Consider the following 25,621-nt stretch of genomic DNA (forward strand, 5'->3'; position numbering starts at 1 on the left):
TGCTGAAAAACTATTCAAACCTAAGTAATTTTTATAAGTAGATGAGGATGAGAAAAGTTTACTTGAGCTGCTTAAACGGAATAATTCTAACAGCATTGTTAGCCAGGAGAAAAACACTATTTTATTGGTGATCTCAATAATTTAGGAATGATGTTAATGTAGTTTCTAGAATACTAATTTTCATATTAAATTTTCATAGTTCTAATATAGCTTAATTTAGATGAGTTGAAATAAAACATTAATTCAGACAAATAAATGCATAAGAAAAGGTGAAGAATTTTGTAAGCTAAAATTGTGAATATGTGAATTCATATACAGATAATAAATGAAGTCTTGTGTTTTTTAATGTATTAATTTTAGGATGATTATGCTGATATACTGACATACTGACAGCATAGTTTTAAAGTCAGTTTTAAGCCTTTTTTTAGTATAAATCTAATGTACATCTTAAAATCTATTACTAATTTTTAGTGATAATAATTATCTCATTTTTATGCAAGCAAATGTATTAGCATTAATAGGAATTACACAAGTAAATAACTAATATTGCAATGAGTGAATTAATAGACCCCTCAGGGTTTTATTAATTAAAAAGTTCAAGTCATATTAAAGCACCTTTTGTTTATGTTTATTTCAGTCAGAAAGCTGAACATGGTAACTTATTTGCATAAATAATCAATCACCATTTACTAATAGTAATAAGGTTAATTTGTTGCTACAGACATAATAGGATTAGTCAATTATATTTCCCAGAAAATACTATTTGTTATGCACCCCATCACCTGTAAAACAGGATTGGTTTAGCGCCCTTATTAAATGAACACTTCAAAAAGTCTCTGTCCCGGTAAAAGTTTTGTGAAAACAAAGCTAATTTTAGTTGATTTGAATAAGTAAAATGCAAACTCTGCTTCCATTCATAAATTTAATTTCTCTTTCTGCAAAGATTGATTATTTAATAGTTATTTATTTTGATTCAGTAACCAGTCAAGCTAAATCTAACACACATAGGACATATTCCCTTTGAAGAAAATCTCATTTGCAGATTTGTTTTATTCCAAATAAACAGACTTTCATTCCCTCGTCCTTGTTCCTGGGTAGTAAATTATGTTGTCTGCTCCACCTACTGGCAGATATATGCAAAGGCCTATTGTTGGATTCATTAAAAGATACTGCCTCTGAAATGTTGCCAGAATTTTTAAGTATCCTTCTGGAGATCAGCAAAGTTGCAGATACAAATGTAAAACTCAAGATCTATTCAGAAAAATTAATATTTAGAAATATAGGTTATTATATAAAATTACACACATTAATAATTTCCTGATTAGTGAAAATGTTACCCTGTTTTTTTTAATTTTAATATGTCAATAAAAAGGATAAATAAATATAAGATATACTTATAACTCAGTATATTAAAACTATGTACATTTTATTTTAGTTATGGAATTTAATAGTTTATACATATTCAAATTAAAACTAAAATGAAAAATTATATAGTTAATTAAAATACATATTTTGTGGAAATATTTTTCATGTCATCTTTATATAATAGATTTTTAATGTTTTTCCTTTAGTGGGTAGTTAAAATTTTCTTATCAACTCTGAGATAACAACTTTCAGTTATTTATGATTCTTTAAAAAGGCTCCATACTCTGATTAATATTGACAAAACTTTATTTTTAATTACTTTATTTTTTAGAGAAACAAATGGCTTCAGCTACTTTGTTTTGAAAATTATATGAAATCCCATTTGTATACAGAAGGAAAATCCCTTCATTTATAGAAGTAAATTTGATATACCAAAAATTAAGTGGTAGTCTGTTGGTATGGACAACATCTTTACAAGATAAATCTTACAAGGTGAAAAAATGCAAAAATTAAGAAGTATAGTAAGTCCTCCAAATCATTTATTGCTTTCAACTCTATCTTTCCAGTATCATAAGTGGGAAGTTCCTATGCCTTACATATATTAAGTACTTAATATGTGATTGCTCACTTTTAATTTGAGGTGCTGCAGTAACAGAAGAACTGCAGCCTTTCAGGGTGCACCTGCCTCTGTGTGTTTGTGTGTGTGTGTGATGTGTCTTCGTATATATGGTGTATTTGGAAAGTATCTTTGCGGAGTCTTCTCATAAGGCATTGTCCTTAGGCAATGGTGTACCACAGAAATGGTTGGGAAACTCAAGTGTGATATTAAAACATACCCCTATAAAGACTCTCTTGGGTTCATTTTAGACCTCTTGATCATTATAAAACCACTTCTTTCACTTCAAAACATTAATTTTGTTCCTTCCTAGTTTCTAGGATGATCTCTCTCTCTCTCTCTCTCTCTCTCTCTCTCTCTCTCTCTCTCTCTCTCTCTATCTATCTATCTCTCTCTCTATCTCTATCTCTATCTCTAGGTTTCTCACCATCCAGTTATCCTTCTTGAAAGCACCAGGATTCTGATTATGTACTGCTCCTTGAGTTACCTGCAATTCATTGAACTCTCTTTTTATGCTTTCTCTGAAATGGTTTAGTATTATAAGAAACTGATTCTAAGTGAGTTCATGTACAAAGATGGAGAAAAACTAGGGCCTGCATATAAATGAGTGAAACAAGCCAGAACGTAATGTAGATTTCTATGGTGCGCTCCTGTGAATAGCACAAAGCACTTTTATTTTATTTATCCCCACAATATTCTATAAAGTAACAGTTATCTTTCTGGTGACTAAAATTCTATTGTTTGGTACTCATTTTTCCTCTGGACACTTGGAAGATTTATTCTTTCAGGAAGATTATGTAGTGAATAAAGTTCTGACCTATGATCTTTGGATCCGTAGTTTAAGAGGCAGGTCCTGAAGTTTGGTCATTTGTTCTTGGTCCCAAGTGAACTATCCATATCACATAATCATCACATGATTTGTTACTATTGGCATTCTCTGTTCAGAAAAGGCCAAGGACTGAACTACCATGGAGAATGAATTAGCTATTAACTTTTACATTTTATTTCTTTCCTCTTTAACATTATAGTTTTTATTATCCTGTAATATATGAAAGGGATAAAATTATCCATTATCAGTATTCTTTGAAGAGACAGATGAAGTGGTTAAAGAAAATATCTTGTTGTGTCCCCAAAATGAATCCCTTTTCCACACTTCTCTCCTTGCCATCATTTAACAATCATGCATCAAAGAAATAGAGGGAAAAATGCAGACAGAGGCAAAAATAAAATCAAAATTAATTAAAAGAGAGACCACTTAAGTAGAAAAGTGCCTAGCTACTTTTCTTATTTATATTTTTCTTTTCAATATACTAAATTTTAAAAGTTATTTAAAATTTTTTTTCTTTAGCCAGCACACTGTAAATCTCTCCTATACATTGACCTGGGGCCGATTCATGTGTTGTGGGGCTTGAAGCTTATACAATTTGGGGATCCACCTTTAAGAAGATAGCATACAAAGTTACAGATACAAGAAAAGGAATATTTTTTATAATGAGCAAAAATCATTTCAGAGAGGGCAGACAGCAGAAGCAAGAAGAACTACAATTCTGCAGGCTGTGGAAGGAAAACCACATTCACAGAAAGACAGACAAGATGAAAAGGTAGAGGACTATGTACCAGATGAAGGAACAAGATAAAACCCCAGAAAAACAACTAAATGAAGTGGAGATAGGCAACCTTCCAGAAAAAGAATTCTGAATAATGATAGTGAAGATGATCCAGGACCTCGGAAAAAGAATGGAGGCAAAGATCGAGAAGATGCAAGAAATATTGAACAAAGATGTAGAAGAATTACAGAGCAAACACCTAGAAGAATTAAAGGACAAACAAACAGAGATGAACAGTACAATAACTGAAATGAAAACTACACTAGAAGGAATCAATAGCAGAATAACTGAGGCAGAAGAACGGATAAGTGACCTGGAAGAAAGAATGGTGGAATTCACTGCCACGAACAGAATAAAGAAAAAAGAATGAAAAGAAATGAAGACAGCCTAAGAGACCTCTGAGACAACATTAAACGCAACAACATTCACATTATAGGGGTCCCAGAAGGAGAAGAGAGAGAGAAAGTACCTGAGAAAATACTTGCAGAGATTATAGTTGAAAACTTCCCTAACATGGGAAAGGAAATAGCCACCCAAGTCTGGGAAGTACAGAGAGTCCAAGTCAGGATAAACCTAAGGAGAAACATAGTCATCAAACTGACAAAAATTAAAGACAAAGAAAAATTATTGAAAGCAACAAGGGAAAAATGACAAATAACATCCAAGGGAACTCCCATAAGGTTAACAGCTGATTTCTCAGCAGAGACTCTACAAGCCACAAAGGAGTGACATGACATATTTAGAGTGATGAAAGGGAAAAACCTACAACCAAGATTACTCTACCCAGCAAGGATCTCATTCAGATTGGATGGAGAAATCAAAAGCTTTAAAGACAAGCAAAAGCTAAGAGAATTCAGCACCACCAAACCAGCTCTACAACAAATGCTAAAGGAACTTCTCTAAGTGGGAAACACAAGAGAAGAAAAGGACCTACAAAAACAAACCCAAAACAATTAAGAAAATGGTCATAGGAACATACATACCGATAATTACCTTAAATGTGAATAGATTAAATGCTCCAACCAAAGGACACAGGCTCGGGCTTCCCTGGTGGCGCAGTGGTTGAGAGTCCGCCTGCCAATGCAGGGGACACGGGTTCGTGCCCCGGTCCGGGAAGATCCCACATGCCGCGGAGCAGCTGGGCCCGTGAGCCATGGCCGCTGAGCCTGCGCGTCCGGAGCCTGTGCTCCACAATGGGAGAGGCCACAACAGTGGGAGGCCCGCATACCGCAAAAAAAAAAAAAAAAAGACACAGGCTCGCTGAAGGAATACAAAAACAAGACCCATATATATGCAGTGTACAAGAGACCCACTTCAGACCTAGGGACGCATATAGACTGAAAGTGAGGGGATGGAAAAACATATTGCATGCAAATGGAAAACAAAAGAAAGCTGAAGTAGCAGTACTCGTATCAGATATAATAGACTTTAAAATAAAGAATGTTACAAGAGACAAGGAAGGACACTACATAATGATCAAAGGATCAATCCAAGAAGAAGATACAACAATTATAAATATATGCACCCAACATAGGAGCACCTCAATACATAAGGAAACTGATAACAGAAATAAAAGAGGAAGTCGACAGTAACACAGTAATAGTGGGAGACTATAACACCTCACTTACACCAGTGGACAGATCATCCAGACAGAAAATTAATAAGGAAACACAGCTTTAAATGACACAATAGACCAGACAGATTTAATAGATATTTATAGGACACTCCACCCAAAAACAACAGATTACACTTTCTTTTTCACATGCACACAAAATATTCTCCAGGATAGATCACATCCTGGGTCACAATATTAGAAAAACAAACAACCCAGTCCAGAAATGGGCAGAAGACCTAAATAGACATTTCTCCAAAGAAGACATACAGATGGCCAAGAAGCATGTGAAAAGCTGCTCAACATCACTAATTATTAGAGAAATGCAAATCAAAACTACAGTGAGGTATCATCTCACACCAGTTACACTGGGCATCATCAGAAAATCTACAAACAACAAATGCTGGAGAGGGTGTGGAGAAAAGGGGACCCTCTTGCACTGTTGGTGGGAATGTAAATTGATACAGCCACTATGGAGAACTGTATGGAGGTTCCTTAAACAACTAAAAGCAGAGTTACCATATGACCCAGCAATCCCACTACTGGGCATATACCCAGAGAAAACCATAATTCAAAAAGACACATGCACCGCAATATTCATTGCAGCACTATTTACAATAGCCAGGTCATGGAAGCAATGTAAATGCCCATCAACAGATGAATGGATAAAGAAGATGTGGTAAATATATACAATGGAATATTACCCAGCCATAAAAGGGAATGAAATTGGGTCGTTTGTGGAGACGTGGATGGATCTGGAGACTGTCATACAGAGTGAAGTAAGTCAGAAAGAGAAAAACAAATATCGTATATTAACGCATATTGGTGGAACCTAGAAAAATGGTACAGATGAACCGGTTTGCAGGGCAGAAGTAGAGACACAGATATAGAGACCAAACCTATGGACACCAAGGGGGGAAAGTGGTGGTGGTAGGATGAATTGGGAGATTGGGATTGACATATATACACTAATATGCATAAAATAGATAACTAATAAGAACCTGCTGTATAAAAAAATATCATTTCAAACACATTTCAAATGTTAATGTCTGAAAATACCAGAACTCAAAATAGAAAAATACAACGGTAGTTTTATTGACTGCCTGACTGCTCTATAATATGTGTTCTCCATATTTCGGCTTCATACTTTCTGATCACTTCTTTATTTGACAATAATTTTGTTATATTTTCTAGAGTGAGAAGGGAAATTTTATTCACTCTTGTCTCTGGGAATGTTGATCTAAATTTCTCATTACTATAAGAAGTTAAATGATGTATTTTTATTTGCTTATGCTGTATTATTGAGTTCATTTTTGAAAGGGGAGAGCTTCCATTTTGTAATGGAAATGATGAGAATCAAATTCTCCATTTATAATTTACACATGTGAAGTTTGGAATGATTTTCCATAGTCCAGATTCTGGCAGTTTGCACCCTCTCTCAAACTCTGTTTCTTTTCCACTACCCACATACTTCCAGAGCCACACCCCTTAGGATGTTTGTATTGCAATGCAGGCTCTAGATCTGCACCTTTATTTGTAACTCCTGGTGAGTCTGCACAGTGGGTGCAGGAATATTCCTGGAAGTTATTCCTACATGGGATTGCTAACAAATTTTAAGTATACTTGGAAGTACCAGAAAAAATCCATAAATGTATACATAAATCTATACATAAATATATCCAACTAAAATTAAATATATAACTACCTCTGCTTCTTCCTAGCTTGATCTGCAACATGTCCACAGCCACTCTCATACCACCCAACCCAGGTATGACAGAGGATAAGGCAGAGTATAGAGAAACAGTGGAATTAAGTGATATCTTTCTTACTTTTGCAAATTTTACGAAAAAAACATAACCACGTGAGCACATTGCCAGGGTCCCTCCCTGTGTCTTGGAAAGGGCCTACCAAAATGAGGGGCCCAAAGGTTACAGTTCATCAATTTCACTGTTATTTCACCTCTGATTGGACTACATTTTTTTAATTTACATCTTTATTGGAGTATAATTGCTTTACAATGGTGTGTTAGTTTCTGCTTTATAACAAAGTGAATCAGTTATACATATACATATGTTCCCATATCTCTTCCCTCTTGGACTACATTTTTGTACTATGTGCAAACCCTGCTGCTCTGGTTAAATTTGCTCAGATAAGTTTTAACTTTTATTTTAATGTGCTCTAAATAATCATCTGCTTATCAGATACCAAATCCAGCATTCAGACATTTAAATAAACCTTACTATTTTAGTCCTGTCTTTAAAATTGAAGCACTTGGTTTTCTTTAGTTCTCTCTCTCTTATTTCTTTTACAGTTTATTTTATAACCTCAGGATCAGTTTACTTCCATACAGTAGACTGGGTAAATTTTTAATGTATTAGGGTATGGAGTAGAGTTTGTTCTCATTAGGTATTAAAAAATAACCTGTATATACATACACATATGTACATGTATGTGTTTATATGTATATGTATGTATATAAACACACAAATGCAGCCTTGTGTAAAATTTCCAATACAATTTTTTAAAAATAACATTTAAGTAATATTTATTGGGACTATTCTCTAATTACAAACATAAAATGTATTTAGTACCAAAAACTGGTAATACAAAGATAAACACAGAAGAAAATATTTGTTCATATTGGACCATCCAAAAGATAACCACTGTTAAAAATTTGGTATATGTTCTTCCAGTAATTTCATATGCATATGTAGATATATATTATAGAAAACTATATATACAACATAGACATATATATGTTTTTTACTTAAAAATGGTATTCAATTCAGTTTTAATAGAAAAACTCAAGTCAGAAAGAATTAGAATAAAATGTATAACAAAAGTAGTTCCCATTTCCTACCTCAATGTAAAATGTTCCTCCATTTAAATATTTTAAATTGCATTGTATATAAACATTTTAAACAAAAAATAATTGACAGCTAACTATTACATACTTATTTCTATTGGTTTTGTATACGTTAATGTTGCTGGTAAGTTAATTGCAATCAATCCTATCAATTTCTTCATTGATTAGAGAAGACAGAGTTTTGAGGGGTTCCTTTTGATATCAGTAATTTTATTAGTAATATAATGGGGCTTCCCTGGTGGCACAGTGGTTGAGAGTCTGCCTGCCGATGCAGGGGACATGGGTTCGTGCCCCGGTCCGGGAAGATCCCACATGCCGTGGAGCGGCTGGGCCCGTGAGCCATGGCCGCTGAGCCTGCGCGTCCGGGGCCTGTGCTCCACAACGGGAGAGGCCACAACAGTGAGAGGCCCGCATACCGCAAAAAAAAAAAAAAAAAAATAATATAATGAAATCCAAAGCCTAGAAATACAAGGATGTTATACCATTGCTCTAACTAGATCTGATGAAATAATTGGGTCTGTAATACTTTGTAGATTTAAAGATTTATTCCTATTATTATGATTACTTTTCTATTTTCAGGACATTTCAGAAATACTTTAGATTGAGACCAATTCTAAGTTAGATGCTATTATAACTGATGCACAATGAAGAGGTGGAGTTTGTCAGCTCATGGTTCAACCTAGCTCTTCTGTGAGTTGAGAAGAATAACTTTATATAGATAAGCCCTGCTCTCTCTATATCCTTGATGCTTAATTTACTCTTCTGGATTGGAAAACTTCAGAAATCTTTCAACTGAGTAACTGGTGGCCAAATTTTAAAATCTCAGGCTTTGGTATAATTCATCTCCTTTCTTCCCTTCTCTTTCCTCCTTTAATCTTTCTCTACACCTCTTTTCCCAACCCTTGCATCCTATAATCAAACACATTTAGTATTAAAACTAGAGACATAGGGAGAGCAATTATACTTTCAAATGTTTCCTTAAAATGAACTCTTAACTAAGTCGGTGGTTAAGATACTGAATCATTGTCTAATGTAGCTGATTTGGTCATTAAGACCACTATTAAGAGCATGAGTATTTCCTAACTTTTGAGTTTAATTTAAGGTATAGTCCCAACACAAGAAATCATCTATGACCTTAAGATTTTATGCAATATAAATTAGATAAATATTTTAAACGACATAGAAATTTTCCTCAATATTTTATGTATTTATTATAGTCACAAAAGAAACAACCAAAGAGGAATTACAATTGTTAATTTTAAAATATATATAAAATTAGTTTCCTTTTGGTGTGACAAGCATAATTTTAAGTATTTTAGTATGAAGTGGCAAGTTTTCTGTGTAACTAATAGTCTTGTCAATTGCCATTTCTATCTGCTGTATCTTTTGACAGTTGGAAGTATTTCAGTCGAAACTGACTTATGTTATCCACACAGTATCACAACAGACAGTAAAATAAAGGATGAGAAAATGGAAGGAAGGTGTGCAGAAGAGAGGAAAGGGAAAGAATTTATGTTTAAATCTTAATCTGTGAATATCTCTTGGACCTAAAATAAATAAGCTGCATGTCTTAACAGCTATCATTGTACTGAAAGGAAAGATTTACCCAAAGGGTATAATCTTCCTTAGTTTAGAGAAAAATTACGGTTTCAAGATGCTTAGTTTGTTAGTCTCCTTAATGAGTTGAATTTCAATTTTTTTTTCTTAAATTTATTTGGCTTTATTTTCCATTTACTTTTAAATTAAACCATGTATATATACATATGCAAATAATTTCAGTTCTAATATCTCATTGAAATAAACTGTAATCATTAGGATAATATAATTTTGTTGTACTCCTATTATTTATATTTATGTACATAAGTTAACTTGTGATCATCTGTATTACTCTTGAACTCACACCATTAAAATGATTCAATTTATCTTACCTGTATTCTTAATTATGTAGCCATACCGAAATCAACTTCTCTGTCAACTATTATCAGAATGCTAAAATTATTGTTGAGCTTTCCCTGACCTTCCAAGGCAGAGTTGTTCCTTTTTTTCTCCCTCTGTGTTTTAATAGAACATTTACCATTGGTATTATGGTTACACCTACTTCGGCCTAATGTAGGTGAATTCATAAAAGAAAGCAATCATGTCGTTTTAATATCCCTAATACCAAAGTAGGCTCATAAGTAATATCAATTGACTAATAGATTAATGGTATATACACACGTCCTAATTCTGATTTGTAGTAATTTTAGATTCAAAATAAGAAAGGAAGCTTTTATTCCAATCTCAAATATTCACTAGTTCTTCTTTGCATTAAAAAAAAAACTATTAAAAAGTTTTTAAAGCTATAATAATTTTTAGTAACTGATCTCTATATTGCTAAAATATATTTGATGTTGTTTTTAAAAGGGCAAATCTTATATACAATGAAAAGGCGTAGGGGAAGCTAACAATTTTAAAGGCTCCTTATGTCCCAAATCAAACCAGGTTACACAGGTCGATAGGGTGGAGCTGAAATTCAAACTCAGATCTGGCTGTCTTCGAAACCATGCTTTCTCTTTATGGTATGGTTCGAAGGGGCCTGAGAAAGGTCCTATCTCAAGAATATTTTCCTGGACGATGGCTGAAATCATATCTTTAAAGTTCTGTTTATTTGAAGGTATCTAGTAGACAACATATTCAGCATCATTAGCCTTTAATCCCTGTGTGAATTAGCTCATCAGTTCCTTTAGACATCAGGAGGTAGAAGGCATAAGTCTAATATGCAAGACCCTCTCACAGGAATGCAAGCAAGCCTTCATGGGCACTTCTGGGCAGCTTTTAGGCAATGTGTTCGCCTTGTTAGGAAAAGAGAGGAGTCAGGCTGGGTACTTGTCATCTATTAAGTATTTTCACCTTTGAGGCATCAGCTGAAATTTTGAAACAACAGAATCCTGTTCAACACGGAGTTACACATTGTTTTGTGATCATATTATTTGAGATCAAGAGATAGCTATAAGAACACAAATGTCTTTGACATCTCACTCTTGATCTAACTAGTAATGTTTCTTTCAATTAATGAATGCTTATGTCAATGAAAGAAGTGGGCTTGGTCTGTCCCAAATGATAAGATGGAAGCTTTATCTATTGGTATGTTCAGCACTATCTGAGATGTCCATATAGTTAATGGCAAAAGTGAGTCACGATGTTTGCCGAAGCACCGTTATGGAATAGTCAGGGTGGAAACTTGGTTGGGAAGGGAGAGGTGATAAAGAGCCCAATACCTAAACCCACTTCTCCCTGCCCGAGTTCAGAACAACTTGAGAGAAAGATAGATGGAGATCAACAGTATTAGTTTTATTAGCAATGAGAGCTGTATTGGAAGTTTGCATCTGAAGCAATAATAAACTTGCTTCTACTTAATTTTATAATTAAATCTTCTTCCCCGTCATAAGCAAAGCAGGAAAACTGAGTCCATCCTTGTGAATCTTAAAGCAAGTGGAAGTAAAGGATATGTGCTTTCCCATAGACAGGCTGACTTTCAAGAAATGGGAGGAAGGGGCTAAACTAGGCTGGACCAGCTCCTTTCCTGGTGTGCCAGACTGAGAGCTCACTCCTTGTTCCTTGATACAGTGAAGGGCAGAGAGAGGCCCATGGAAACGTGAGGAATAGGAAATATGTACTCCCACTGGTTAGATTTATAGGCTTGATGAGGAAGCAGGGTAAGAGGAAGGTTTTCATAAAAGTAGAAACTCGTACCTGTTCACAGAAGAGCGACTTGCAGCAGAAAGCTTGAAAAGACGCGAGAGATGAAATAACTAAATAAGCGTGGACCTGGAAAAGGTGGGAGAGGATGTGATGATGAGCATAAAGGTGTAGGCTGAAAGAGACAGAAGGAGAATTTTGCCTCATAAGTCAGGAAGGAATAAAACAAGTGTAGGATTGTATATGGATACTTGTATAGCAATGGTTGGAGGTTGAAGTAATTACTGTTTGAGGACTTCAGTGTCCTGATTGATCTTCTAAAATAAACCTGAGAAGAAGCATAGGCAGAGGGCTGTTTAGGGGCTCGGAGGGACTAGGTAGATTTGAAGTCCACAAATATATAGTATCTCCAGCCCGCCTGGTTATATGATTTATTCCAGCAGTTAGCAGTAGCCTGAGCTTGTAAGCATGCAGAATAACGGTAACAAGAGCTAACATTCATTGGAGGCTTACTGTGAGCCAAGTGTTCTTCTGATTCCCTTACATGAATTACCTCTCTTCATTCTCATATACCACCCTATAAGGCAGACAATTATCCCCAATTCATTGATGCTGCACAAAGAGATTCAGTAAGGACCCAAGGTCAGTGTTAGTATGTGATGGTCTAGACCAGAACTCATAGTCACAATGAGTACATGATACTACCTCTTTAAAAAAAATAGCATTTATTGAGTGCTTCTTTGTATCAGGCACTGTTCAAAGTGCTTTAGCTGTATTCATGTGTTTAAACTTATACATGACCTGATGAGATAGTTCTGCTATTTCAGAGGACATACCCATGTTGCTGTGAGGTTAAGTAATATAGGCTAAGATCAGAGAGGAAATAAGAGGTAGAGTTGGGAATTCAGATATAACTAATCAACCACTAAGTTATATTGTGCAGTTGAATGGATTCTGGTTTGGGGCATGGCCATGTAGATATGACAGGATGGTGGATGTTAGGGACTTGAGTCATTAAAATAATCAACCATGTGACTCATATTAGTAGGAGAAAAAGTGAGGGCAAAAAGGAGACAATAGATTAGGAAAAACTTGCGGGATCCCTGGACTTGAGATCTTTAGGGAATCAATCTTATGGTCAGTAAAAATAAGAATGTGAGAACTAGTAGACTAGAAAGTTAAGAGGGTGAGATATTGGTGTCTAAGCTTACTGAATTATTAACACAGAGCAGGTCTGGACAACGGGTTTTTGTAGAGTGTGGCTAACACTGTGTAAGGGTGAAGGTCAGTGAAGGTGAAGGAGTCAAAGAACTATGAAGATAAACTATTGGAATGGTTGCCCATCTGTATATGAAATCACCTAAAATTATGCCAGAACACATAGTCGAAGGAAAGCCTGAACCACGGTGCCAAAGGCTATCATGAATACGGGGAGAATGACCAGCAAGTCTGGGACATAAGGAGGGAGAAAAAAGAGATATTCAGACGGCAAGAAGGTAGATTTGACAGTGGTTTGAAAGTGACATTGGAGAAATGAGATGATGCAAATCTCTCCCTGGTCACTGTGATACAGGGAAATACTGAAATGTTTTGCTCAGTAAGGCAGCAAAGGAAGTGGTGCTCTCGAGGAGAAGGCAGCTTCAATTGTAATAAAAAAAGGTAGAGGATGTATTTATTGAAAAGCTTGAGGGCATAGGGAAGTGGGTTAGCATAGACTGGAGACGGGATCCACAGGGCAAGGCAGAAAGAATTATAGGCAAGGGAATCAGGAGTGTTGGGAAAAGTAACAGGGTTTTGAGGATGAGTATACCAGAAGATGTAAAGGAGAGCTGTGATTAATTTAGCAAAAATTTATTTGGGCATAATCAATTTGACCAAAAAACAAATAGACAAATAGTTGCTTGATCCAGCTATCTCCTGTTACGGGGAAATTTAAGTTGCTGTGCTTATGTTTTAATTTCAGTTAGCACAGTGATATTATAGACTGGAAGTGAATTATGGATTAAAAAGTACAAGGGCAGTACTATTTCCTCAAATCTTGAAAAAAAAAAAATCACATACGAAGTTGTAAAACAACCCAGTAGTACACCCATAAAAGTAGAGACTAGACTAGTATTCGTTTTAGACCAGATCAGTTGTTTTCATCAAAATATTAATTGGCCAACTTCTTTTGAAAAAATTACTTTTCTGCTAATTATTTTGTGGCCAAATTATGTTACCACTGGAGGGGCTTACAGTTTAAGTAGTAATAAAAGATAGTAGGGTTGTAAAGCATATTGGATGGGATTTTCCAGGCTCCCTACCATCGAGGAGACCAGAGCAAAATAGGAAAGCAAAAAAGATAACATAAAAAAGTTAAGATAAAATTTTTATTGGAGATAACATACAGAAAAGTAAAAAAATCCTAATCACCCAGTTCAGTTGTCACAAAGTGGCAGGTATAATCTGTACCTAACAGGTACTAATTAATAGTTTCCATACGAGAAGCCACAGGTCTTCAGAATAAAACTACGCGAGAGCACAGTGATCTGAAAATGCGGTGGTCTTTAGGATATGGACACAAGACTGTAGCCAACCAGATTAAGGCAACATAGCATTCCATGCCCAGGAGACAGTCAGTCCTATACTTCGATACAATTTAAAATGACTTTCTCTTGTTTGCTTAAAAAAAATCCTTCTTCAAAGACTCGTGGGATAGCAGTTTTTTGCAGAGCCCCATAGAACACTGGGAATAAAGTGTGACAAATGCTCCATGCCACTGGTACCTTTTCTTTAACAAAAGAAAATTTTCATTTACTTGCCTGTTTCTATAATGCCAAGTATTTTTCTTTTAGCAACTGATTGTCTTGGAAGTCATCTTTTAAACCCAAACTATGGAATCATTTTCAAATCAAATCATCTGTAGAAAAACCAAGCAAGGGAAAACACTAGGTTTCCAGAGGGAGTAGAAAAAAGGTGTATAATGGAAGGTTTCTAGGGGGATGGTGGTCATAAAAACATCCTTCACTATGTTTCTTCTATTTTCCTTAGGGGATGCAGGCTTCCTTTGTGTGTATGATGAGCCGGTTCAGAATGTATGGAAATCGTATATCAGAGGAATCACAATAGGGAGTTTTCAGATCACTGTGAATGGAGTTTCCACGTCCACTGCTCTACTGAGAATAACTCTTGATCCGGTCACCTAGGAATCTCCGAATTATAAATTCATGTGACCTCCCAGAGGTCTGCACACTGCTCACCACTCCAGTGATCTTGTAACCTTCTTTGGCCTCAGTGACACTATAGTCAGCTTTTCCTCCCACTCTTTGGTCATTTCTTCTCACTTTTCTTCAATAATTCTTGTGTATCTTGTTTACTCTATCGTATGAGTGCATATATAGTTTTTTTAAATATCAAAGTTGTTTAAGTTTCTGTTCCTTTGTACATCGTCTTGTTTTCTGGGAATGTCTTTCCTCACTTTACACACCAAACAAATCCCTTCTCCTCTTTCACGATCCGGCTCAAACACCAGACATCTTATGCCCACAGAATGCTCTACTCCCAGGATGGCTATCTCTCCATGTCAACACTAATTTCAGTATTTTATAATTATTTATAAAGGCTGTGACTCAAATGGAAAGACAGAAAGCAAAGCCAAAGCTGGAGAGACTGCTAAGGTAGCAGACAAAAGAGAAGGTAAAGGAAGCCACACTGGTGGTGGGTAGATGGGGTTTACTGCAGGTTGGGGAAAGGAGAAGGTCTAGAGAAATTACGTAAGTGGGAAAACAAGCCACTTGCATCCAGTTCTTGCAGGGATCAGTAAAAGACTGACCTGACATTTACAGATAAAGAGAGAAAGGAATTGTTTAATGGGGAAGATTTCCCAGAAAATCTTTTACATAAAATCTTTCTCAGAAATTCTTTCAAAATGCAATATGGTTAAAGGGAAATCCCGACTGGGGAAAGACAACAAAATATTCTTTCAGTCCCAAGATTTTTTGAGTCATCATGATATTGCTATATTTTGGAAGCCTCAAACCAGCCTCCACTTCTTTTTTCTTCCTCACATTCAATGGATTACAATATGATTTCTGCCACAAGAACAGAATCTGCTTCTGCAGAGGTCACCTGTCAGCCTCTAATTACCATTCCAGGTGTACAGTGTCTGTCCTTATGCTGTTCCACCCTCCCTGACGTCTGACCCTGGTGACCTCCTCCATGAAACCACCTTCTCCCTGATGTCCTGCCCCCACCCCCACCCCGCTGTTCGCTCTTCCCATTGACCTTCACTTCGCGAGCTTCCCTTCTCCCACTTACTTCCTATATACACATCCCTAAGACTTCTTAGAAAAAAGTCCCTCAGTCTCTAGTCTCCCCTTCAGTGACTCCATCCATTTTCACACCTTCAGCCATTTTTATTCAGAAAACGCTCCGGTTGCTAGCTATGACCTCTTTCCTAAGTTCCAGACTGCTCCGACAACGCCACACTGGACCTTTCAACCTGAATGCTTTGTGGGAAGCTCAGTCCTAACATCCCCCAAACAGAGATGAACATTCCCACATAACTGCTCTTCTTGTGAACTCTTGCTGGGGTTCTAAAGGCAAGATTTTCTGTAACTCCACACTCCCTTATATTCGTCGTCTTCTTTTTTTTAAACATCTTTATTGGAGTATAATTGCTTTACAATGTTGTGTTCTGCTTTATAACAAAGTGAATCAGCTATACATATATATATCCCCATATCTCCTCCCTCTTGCGTCTCCCTCCCACCCTCCCTGTCCCACCCCTCTAGGTGGTCACAAAGCACCGAGCTGATCTCCCTGTGCTATGCGGCTGCTTCCCACTAGCGATCTATTTTACATCTGGTAGTGTACCTTATATCTTGATTAACCTATTATCCATGTCTTTTGATTCTGTTTCTATAAAATGCTCCCTTTCCATGTCATTCTTCTATTTCCACTGGTCTTTCTTCTTACTTCTGAATAAACAGGCTTTGCTTCCTTTTACAGCCTTCTGGTCTTATATCACTTATTCAGATAAACATGGATTGATTGTCTACTCTGAGCCAGGTATTGAGATGGGTAATAAGTCAGGGTTCTCAGCTCTTCTTTAAAAACAAAACTAAGCTAATGCCTAGACACGTGCTTCAAAGATTCCACCTGAGTTGATCTAGGGTGGAGCTTGGACAGTAGTTTTCAAGTTGCCCAAATGAACTTACTGTGTAGCCAGAGTTGAGAACTACAAACTTAAGTATATAAACGTCAGGAAAATGGGCGTTATTCTTACCCTGATGGAGCTTAAATTCTAGTTGGGGAGGTAGACATTAAAGAACAAATAGTCATATATGTGAATAACTTAAAGTGGTAAGTGCCATGAAGAAAATGAACAGGGAACTTTGGGGGAAATAATGTAGTAGGACAATGTGTACGGGGTCACAAAAGGTCTTTCTAAAGGAGTGATATTTAATGTGAAGCTTTAAGGATGCATATAATTTGTCCAGGCAAGTAAGCAGATGGAAAAAACATTTTTGATGAATTTGAGTCATGGAAGAGCCTGGCACGTTTTGAGGAAATGAAAGAAAGCCAATGTGGATGGTGTGTAGTGACGGATGGTTAGAGTGGCTTAAATGAGATTGGAACAGAACAAAGGACTTTGTTAAGAACTTGTTAGGTTTTCTTAGGTGCATTGAAAAGCGATAAAGTCTTTTTCTTTTTAAGAGTTTTTTTGATGTGGACCATTTTTAAAGTGTTTATTGAATTTGTTACAATGTTGCTTCTATTTTATGTTTTGGTTGTTTGGCCATGAGGTATGTGGGATCTCATCTCCCTGGACCAGGGATCGAACCCACACCCCCTGCATTGGAAGGCGAAGTCTTAACCACCGGACGGCCAGGGAAGTCTCCATTTATAGTCTTTTAGGGACCAAAACCATTTTTTTATTTGTAGTTATTACTCTGGCTTCCCTGTAGAGGGTAAGAGGGGTTCAAAGCAGAGCAGATGGAGGGGGACTAAATATAAGTTTGAAGCTTGTTTTAGGGTAGTTTTAGGTTCGCAGCAAAATGGAGTGGAAGGTCTAGAGATTTCCATGTACCTCATGCCTCTGTACATTTCTTCATCTAGATTTGCCTCTTCTGGACAGTTTACATAAATGGAATTATGCAATATGTGGTATTGCATCTAACTTATTTAGCATAATGTTTTTGAGATTCTTCCATGTTATAGTATATGTAAGTATTTCATTTTATTGTTGAATAGTGTTCCACTCTATGGGTAACTGCATTCTGTTAATTTATTAACCTGTTGATAAACATTTGGATTACATCGAATTTTTAGCATCTGTGAATAATGCCACTATAAACATTTGCATGCAAGTCTTTGTGTGGACATATATTTTCATCTCTCTTGTATCAATTCCCAGGAATGGGATTGTTGTGTTATATGTTAAACATGTGTTTAACTTTTTTAAGATAGGCTGTTTTCTGAGTAATGTTAGGTTCACAGCAAACTTGAGCGGGAAGTTGCCATATAAAGTCAGTCCTGCATATCCTCAGATTCTGCATCCGTGGATTCAACCAACCATGGATTCAAATATTCAAAGAAAAAAAACGCAGAAACTTCGAAAAAGCAAAACTTGAATTTGCTGTGCATAGGCAACTGTTTACACAGCATTTACATTGCGTTAGGTATTATAGGTAATCTAGAGATGATTTAAAGTATTGGGGTGTGTGTGAAGATTATATGCAAATACTACACCATTTTCTATAAGGGATTTGAGCATCCTCGGATGCTGGTATCTGCGGGTTTGGTGGGGGGGATCTTGGAACCAATCCCCTGAGGATGCCAAGGGACGACTGTACTGTCTACACCCCTCCCACATCATTACCACCCAACGTCCATAGTTTATATGAGGGTTCACTCTGGGTGAAATATTACACCCTGCTCTCATCTTGCTTGTATGGTTTCTGAGGAACAGTTGGATGTAATTCTTATCTTTCCTTCTTTATAAGTGAGGTGTTTATCCCCTCTGCTGCTTACAAGATTTTTTATCTTTGATTTCTTGAAGTTTGAATATGATATGCCTAGGTGTAGGGGTTTTTTTCATTTTGTTTTGCTTTGTTTTGTTTTTTGGCATTTATCCTGCTTGGTGTTCTCTGAGCTTCTTGGATCTGTGATTTGGTGCCTGACATTAATTTGGGGGAAATCCTCAGTCATTGTTACTTCAAATAATTCTCCTATTCCTTTCTTTCTTGCTTCTTCTTCTGGTTTTCCCATTATGTGTATGGTAGACCTTCTGTAGTTGTCCCACCATTCTAGGACATTCTGTTACATTTTTGTCAGACTTCTTTTGCTTTGCTTTGCTTTTCCATTTTGGACATTTCTGTTGATATATCCTTTCCTCAGCCATGTCTGGTCTCCAAATAAATCCATCAAAGACATTCTTCATTTCTGTTACAATGTTTCTGATCTCTGACATTTCTTTTTGATTTCTACTTAGAATTTCCATGTCTCTGCTGTCATTGCCCATCCATTCTTGCATGCTGTCTACTTTATCTGTTAGATGCCTTATCTTATTGAATGCCTGGTCTGATAATTCCAATACCCCTGCCGTATCAGAGTCTAGTTCTGATGCTTGCTCTGTCTCTTTCAACTGTGTTTTCTGCCTAGGTTTCCACTGGGTCTGTTTCTATACGCTTTGTGCACCAGTAGGGCCTGCTTCAGACTTTTACCTTCTAAAGGAGAATGTGAAAATCAACAGATCCACATCATATGTAGAATTAAGTGCAATCTTGCAACCTTCTAGAATTTGGCCTCAATTTATCTTCACAAGCTCATTTCTGACTATAGCTTCATGCTTAAACTGGCCAAAGTGATGTTCACTGAACAGTGGCCTGTGTTTTTCCACAAATATGTCTTTCATTTTACCCTTCCCTTAGCCTGGACTACCTTTCTTCCTTTAATTATTGCCAAAATTTGGGCTTCCCTGGTGGCCCGCCTGGAGAGACCGCCTGCCGACGCAGGGTTCGTGCCCCGGTCCGGGAGGATCCCACATGCCGCGGAGCCGCTGGTCCTGTGAGCCACGGCCGCTGAGCCTGCGCGTCCGGAGCAAGGCAATTATTGCCAAAATTCTACCCATCTTTAGAACAAATTCAAATACTTTTTCCACACGGTTTTCTAAAGGGTATATACCTTTACCATAACTTTTGGTGTATACTTCTTTTAAACAGTTATTAAAGGACACTTACTACAGGCTGGTTGTGTTATTGTCAGTCATAAAATCATTCTCCCCATTCCCCCTCCGAGAACGGCATGATGGGAGTGATCACTTTTTATTTATCTCTGTACCCACCTTAGATCCAGCAAAGTGTTTCTAAGTTAGAAGATCCTCAATATTTATTGAATTAAATTAGTATATGGAGAATGGTATCTTATTTAAATTTCTTCATTTTAATCAACATTTCATGAGAATATTTTAACATATAATAATGATTAGGATATCCGAATGATTTATAAAAATCATTTGTTAACCTAATAAAGCTGGCTATATCTGGGGGCTCTGCATTTAACGTACCCCCTCTATAATTTGACTGAAGACATTTAAACGTATTATTTCTTAATGGAGTGAAAGACGAGAAAAAGCATTTGTAGTTTAAAAAAAAAAAAAAACTCTTGCCTTAGATAGATAAGAACCATACCACATATATTCTTTGTGAATCCCTAATGTTTCCATGAAATTATTATTCCTTCTGGGATGCTGTATCTGAGGGTTAACATGACTGTTGTCTGTATCTGAGAAATGACCATGTTTCCTTTTAGTTCTCAGCAAGAGTAATTGAATGTAGACTATCTTACTAAACGCTGGCCTGTGACAGTGTGTTAACACTCTGTCTCCTAACAGCAGGGCAATTATTTGCGGAGTGGGATTTTTATAAATCCCCTGGCACTAGTATGTCCCGATAATTATGATGAAGAGCATTGGTCAGTGTTGATTCAGCAGTCCCCACCCCGGCAAATATTTCATTCGCAGTTCCCTGGCCCACTTCCACTTTTCTAGTTATTAGAGACCTTTACTACTCTTCTGTGCTTGCCTAGTGTCTTATATTTTAAAAGCATTTTTTACTAAAACTTAGAACTCAAACATATTTTAGACAGCCCGCCATTTAGAATTGTTCATCTCTCATGATATTCACAAAATCTGGTTCATGGGGCAAGAAAATACTACTTTAAAATCTTTTTTTTAATTGAAGTATAGTAAAATTTACAATGTTGTGTTAGTTTCAAGTGTACAACAAAGTGATTCAGTTATACATATTATTTTTCATTATAGGTTATTTTAAGATATTGAAGGGAAAGATGCTCATTATTTTATAATAACTTATAAGGGAAAATAATCTGAAAAAGAATATATATATAACTGAATCACTTTGCTGTACACCTGAAACTAACACAACATTGTAAATCAACTATACTTCAATAAAAAAATTTTAAAAAAAATTGAGTAGAGTTCCCTGTGCTATACAGTAGTTCCTCGTTGTTCACCTATTTAATATATAGTAATGTGTATTTGAAGAAAATACTTTTTGCTGTGTAATTGTCATTTGCAAAAGTAAAACTTGAATTCTCCCACGTACCTTGTAGAGTTCTTCATTCCTAGCATAAGCAGTTACTTTGAAATCATGAGAAATTACTGTTTCTAATCTGATAAAATCTGAAATTGAAGCACTAGTAATCGTGCTATGGGAATTATAGGCGTACCTGGTCAAATTCTTTTTATTTTACAGAAACTCGTTTTAAAAGTAAACCTCAATAACAGAGAAGAGAAAAAATTAGACTTTGGCTTCCCGCAGGCAATTACAAAATAAAGGTCAGTGTATGAGTGGAAAATGACGATAAAAACATTCTTCATGAAATACAGCAGTAGATGCTCCAAATATAACAAGTATATCCATTTGTTTTCAAGTCAACTGCATTTTTTAAAGTACTTGCCCTTAGAATTCTTCAGTAGAAGAATAAAAACTGAGAAGAAAAGAGCCAACTGATATGATAGATTGTTAGAAATATGGAATGGTTCAAAATATTAATGTAATGCTAAGGGTGACCGGGTAACAAATGGTACATTTGCTCACTGTTCAACCTGGCATAATTAATATTCTAGGTCATGCTTAAGTTCCCATGATGGAAGGTCTGAAGGGGAGAAATTCAAGAAAAATATATATCTATTATATAACTCATTGCCTTTTTTTTTTTTCCTTTCATTTTGACGAGTCAGAATCATAGCCTTTAAAAAAAATCAGGGCTTTCACACCTCATTTGCTGTATTCACCACTGGGCCACCAGTCAGCAGCCGGGCCTGATACAGGGAGGTCAGTAAGAAGCTATTAGCAGAGTCTTCTCCTGAGATTTCTTGGGTCTTATTGAGTTGAATGTTAGCATGACAGTACTGCAAATAACTCAGTTGTAGGCTTCTTTTTTTTTTTTTTTTTTTTTAACAGTTAGCACAGATTTCCCCATAGTGTTGGTCACTCTAGAAAATTATTGCTGAAAATGAAGTCCCCAAAGCTAGCTTGGCATTAGCCCTCCTAAGTTGTGAAAAATGTGAAAACGGAAAAATATGTCATAGTCCCCGAGGATTAACTTTGTCTTCTGTGACTCATAGTAATACTTTTTAAAAAATCCATAGCAAACCGTTATTCACAAAGTGGCTTACAAATTAATGAAATATAGCAATTGAGATAATAGTTCGGGTTGTTTTGTTAACTTAAAGAAATAATAATTAAATGGATACTATATTAATATAAGTAGATAGGGTCTCTGCTTGCTGTAGGGATTGAGGGGGGCTGGACCGTTTTCATTGACAAAAGTTAGCCAAATGTATTAAATTAATTTCTAAAATACTGACACCTTGAAGATTTTAAATGATACATTTTCCATTCAATTAAAATATATTTTCTATCTATATATGATTTAAATTGCAAAGAGAATACACATGAGGAGATCTCCATATAGGTTGCAAAATATAATTTAAGAAAGCTATCATGTCTACTGATCTATTTGCATTTCCCATCTAGCCTATGTATACATGTGCATGCAAATGTGAAGGAGATCAAGGAAGATTTCTAATGGGGGTAAAGTTAATAGCTGGTAGCAGTTATTCAGGTAGATAGATATTTTTAAATGGTAAATTATAATCTAGTTATATTGTATGCATTTTACCATTTTAATCTGTAAGATTATGGAAATGATAAACTAACAGACTTCAGTTAATTAGGTCATCACTAAACAGAATGGTATTCTCTTATATCTCTTTCATAGACTATGTAGATTTAGTTCTATTTTATGTCAGAATAGTCTTTTTAGTATAAAATTTATTGTTTTTCTCTCATTACAATTGATATAGTCTCATCTTAGAAAATCACCCTAAAAATCATCTTAAAAATTACCATCCACTTAAAAATTACTGTTCACCAAAAGCTATTTTGAATACATATGTGTATTAATTTTCTTACATTAACATCATTAAAAATATCTGTTTACGTGTCCACCTTGTTCTGTATTTAGTATCATAGTAAGAGAACGTTAACATGACATTAAAAATGGCTTACACAATGCCTATAATGTTTCCAATACTTTTATCTTATGTAAATTGTATAGGGAAAAAAGTCTCAAAGAAGAGCCAATCCAAGAAAAAATTTAAATAGGTAAATATATTTACATTAACTTTTTCCTTAGCGTAGGAAAAACTTGAATTGGAGATGACTCAGTGGGTCTGTGATAATTTAGTTCTAGATCACAATGTATTCAAAAGCAAATTAAACCTGAAGTGTTAAGAAAGATAAAAAGGATATAATCTATAATTTTGAAGGAAGTCAATCAGATTTTGAAATAAACTCAAACATTTTACTAAAATATTTATGTGGCTTGAGAAAGTAAGAGTAAAATAGAGACATTATGGGCCTTTCTGAACAGTGCATTGTTTTTCTACATAAGCATTTAGCATTCATTTTTTGAGTGTCTACTGTATGTTAAGAACTTTGCTAAGCCCTGAAGATGCAAAAATACCTAAAATAGAGTCCCTGTGCTCCAGCGGCTTGCTTAGGGAAGATGGACACACACAAAGATAATTTTGAAACAATGTAATAAGTAGTGTGATAGAATTGTCCCCAGGCTATTAAGGAAGCATTGGGGATAGGACACGGAATCTAGCCTGAGTTGGTATTAGATAGAGGTTTATACTTACTGAGGAGTTAGGCTAGAAATATAAAATTTCCTAGGATAGTTTTTCAAAGACAACTACCATAGGTAGTCATAATACTTTGGACTTGCTTATTCCAAGAGGTAAATATAACAACCAGAAATATTTATGGGTATGATGGTGGCATGAGAGAAAAGCACATTTTTAGGAAAAAACAGAGAGGTTTAATGGATACATTCTTTACATTAGTCTAGAATGTCTACAGAGCAACTAAACAAGTCATCCTATCGTTTAAAATATAGCTTTTCTTTATGAATATGCATTTGTATATAGGAAAGGAATAAAAATATAGTTCTAAGCAGTTTGTATATTCAAAGATCACTGAATTTTCAGAGAGTGGAATGTGCTAAACCTGAATTTAACATTTATCCTGCATACATCTATTGAACCTCCATTGCATAGCAGTCACTGTGTTAAATAAGTCTGGACTATTTTGACGCAATGTGTGACATGGTCAGTGACAGACAGCAAGGGTAATGTGATGATATAGAAATAATGCTCCTAACCATGTGAATGCAACTCATTAAATACAGGGTGTTATTTTGAATGATTGTATACATATGTATACACATACATATATATACACACATGTATGTTTGTATATAATATATATATATACATATACCAGTTTATTATTTTAAAGAACTTAAAATGGTGGCCATTAATTAGGCTGTATAATGAATAATCTTTCAAATAATCAAATATTTATTAAATTCATACTTTGTACCTGAAACTGGTTCAAGCATTATATATTTGAGTTTGTGTGAGTGAACGTATAACTTACAGAGCTGGTTAAGTATACATATACATAGTTAATGGTTAGAATACAAAATGAATGCCTTAAGGTCCTGTTATTTTTTTCTCAAATACAATTATATCAAATATGCCATGTGTAGCAGATAGAAACTATGGTTTCTATTAGTTGTTTTTAACATGTTTAGTCTTCAACCATGAATCATTCTGAAATTGTTGGTCTGGAGACAAAGTATATTTTGTAATATCCTTAGACTAAAGTCCTCCTCTAGTTAAGAACTAGAGTTGTAGTTTAACATAGTCCTTAGACATATGAAAATTTGTATGGTGCAACTTTATCTTCCCTTTATTCTATGTGAAAATGAAGGATAAAAATCAAAATGATGGGCTTCCCTGGTGGCGCAGTGGTTGAGAGTCCGCCTAACGATGCAGGGGACACGGGTTCGTGCCCCGGTCTGGGAAGATCCCACCTGCCGCGGAGCGGCTGGGCCCGTGAGCCATGGCCGCTTAGCCTGCGCATCCGGAGCCTGTGCTCCGCAACGGGAGAGGTCCCGACAGTGAGAGGCCCAGGCCCGCGTACCGCAAAAAAAAAAAAAATAATCAAAATGATGTTGTTCTTCTTTAGGTTCCAGGTATATACAACTCACCTTTCAGAAAAGATCCTGATCCATGGGAGTTGCGGTTACAGCAGGCAAAGCCTTTAACACACCGAAGACCTAAAGTGAAGCCGAAGCACTCCGTCAGCCTTAGCAGCTGGCTGGCTTGCACAAGTGCCCGGTCCTTTTCTCGGTCCGGAACTCTGCCACCCATTGATAGGAAACGATGTCAGGTACTCATTAGTCTTTTTTTTTTTTTTTTTTTTCAGTTTAACTTTTCTGTCTTCGTACTTTTATTA

The 25,621-nt window shown here is 35.8% G+C and overlaps 1 protein-coding gene across 1 annotated transcript in view; it reads left to right on the plus strand.

Moving 5' to 3' along the window:
* SPATA17 (spermatogenesis associated 17) overlaps positions 1-25,621 on the plus strand; it is a gene marked incomplete at its 3' end in the record, with an annotated part of 184,498 nt that overhangs the window by 86,084 nt on the left and 72,793 nt on the right. The window contains exon 7 of the mRNA XM_082857904.1: positions 25,352-25,555. Coding sequence (XP_082714030.1) covers positions 25,352-25,555 — 204 coding nt within the window. The remainder of the gene's footprint in view (positions 1-25,351; positions 25,556-25,621) is intronic.

The sequence above is a fragment of the Leucopleurus acutus genome (genome assembly GCF_964270905.1).
Source record: "Leucopleurus acutus genome assembly, chromosome: 2".
In the NCBI taxonomy this organism is placed as follows: Eukaryota; Metazoa; Chordata; class Mammalia; order Artiodactyla; family Delphinidae; genus Leucopleurus; species Leucopleurus acutus.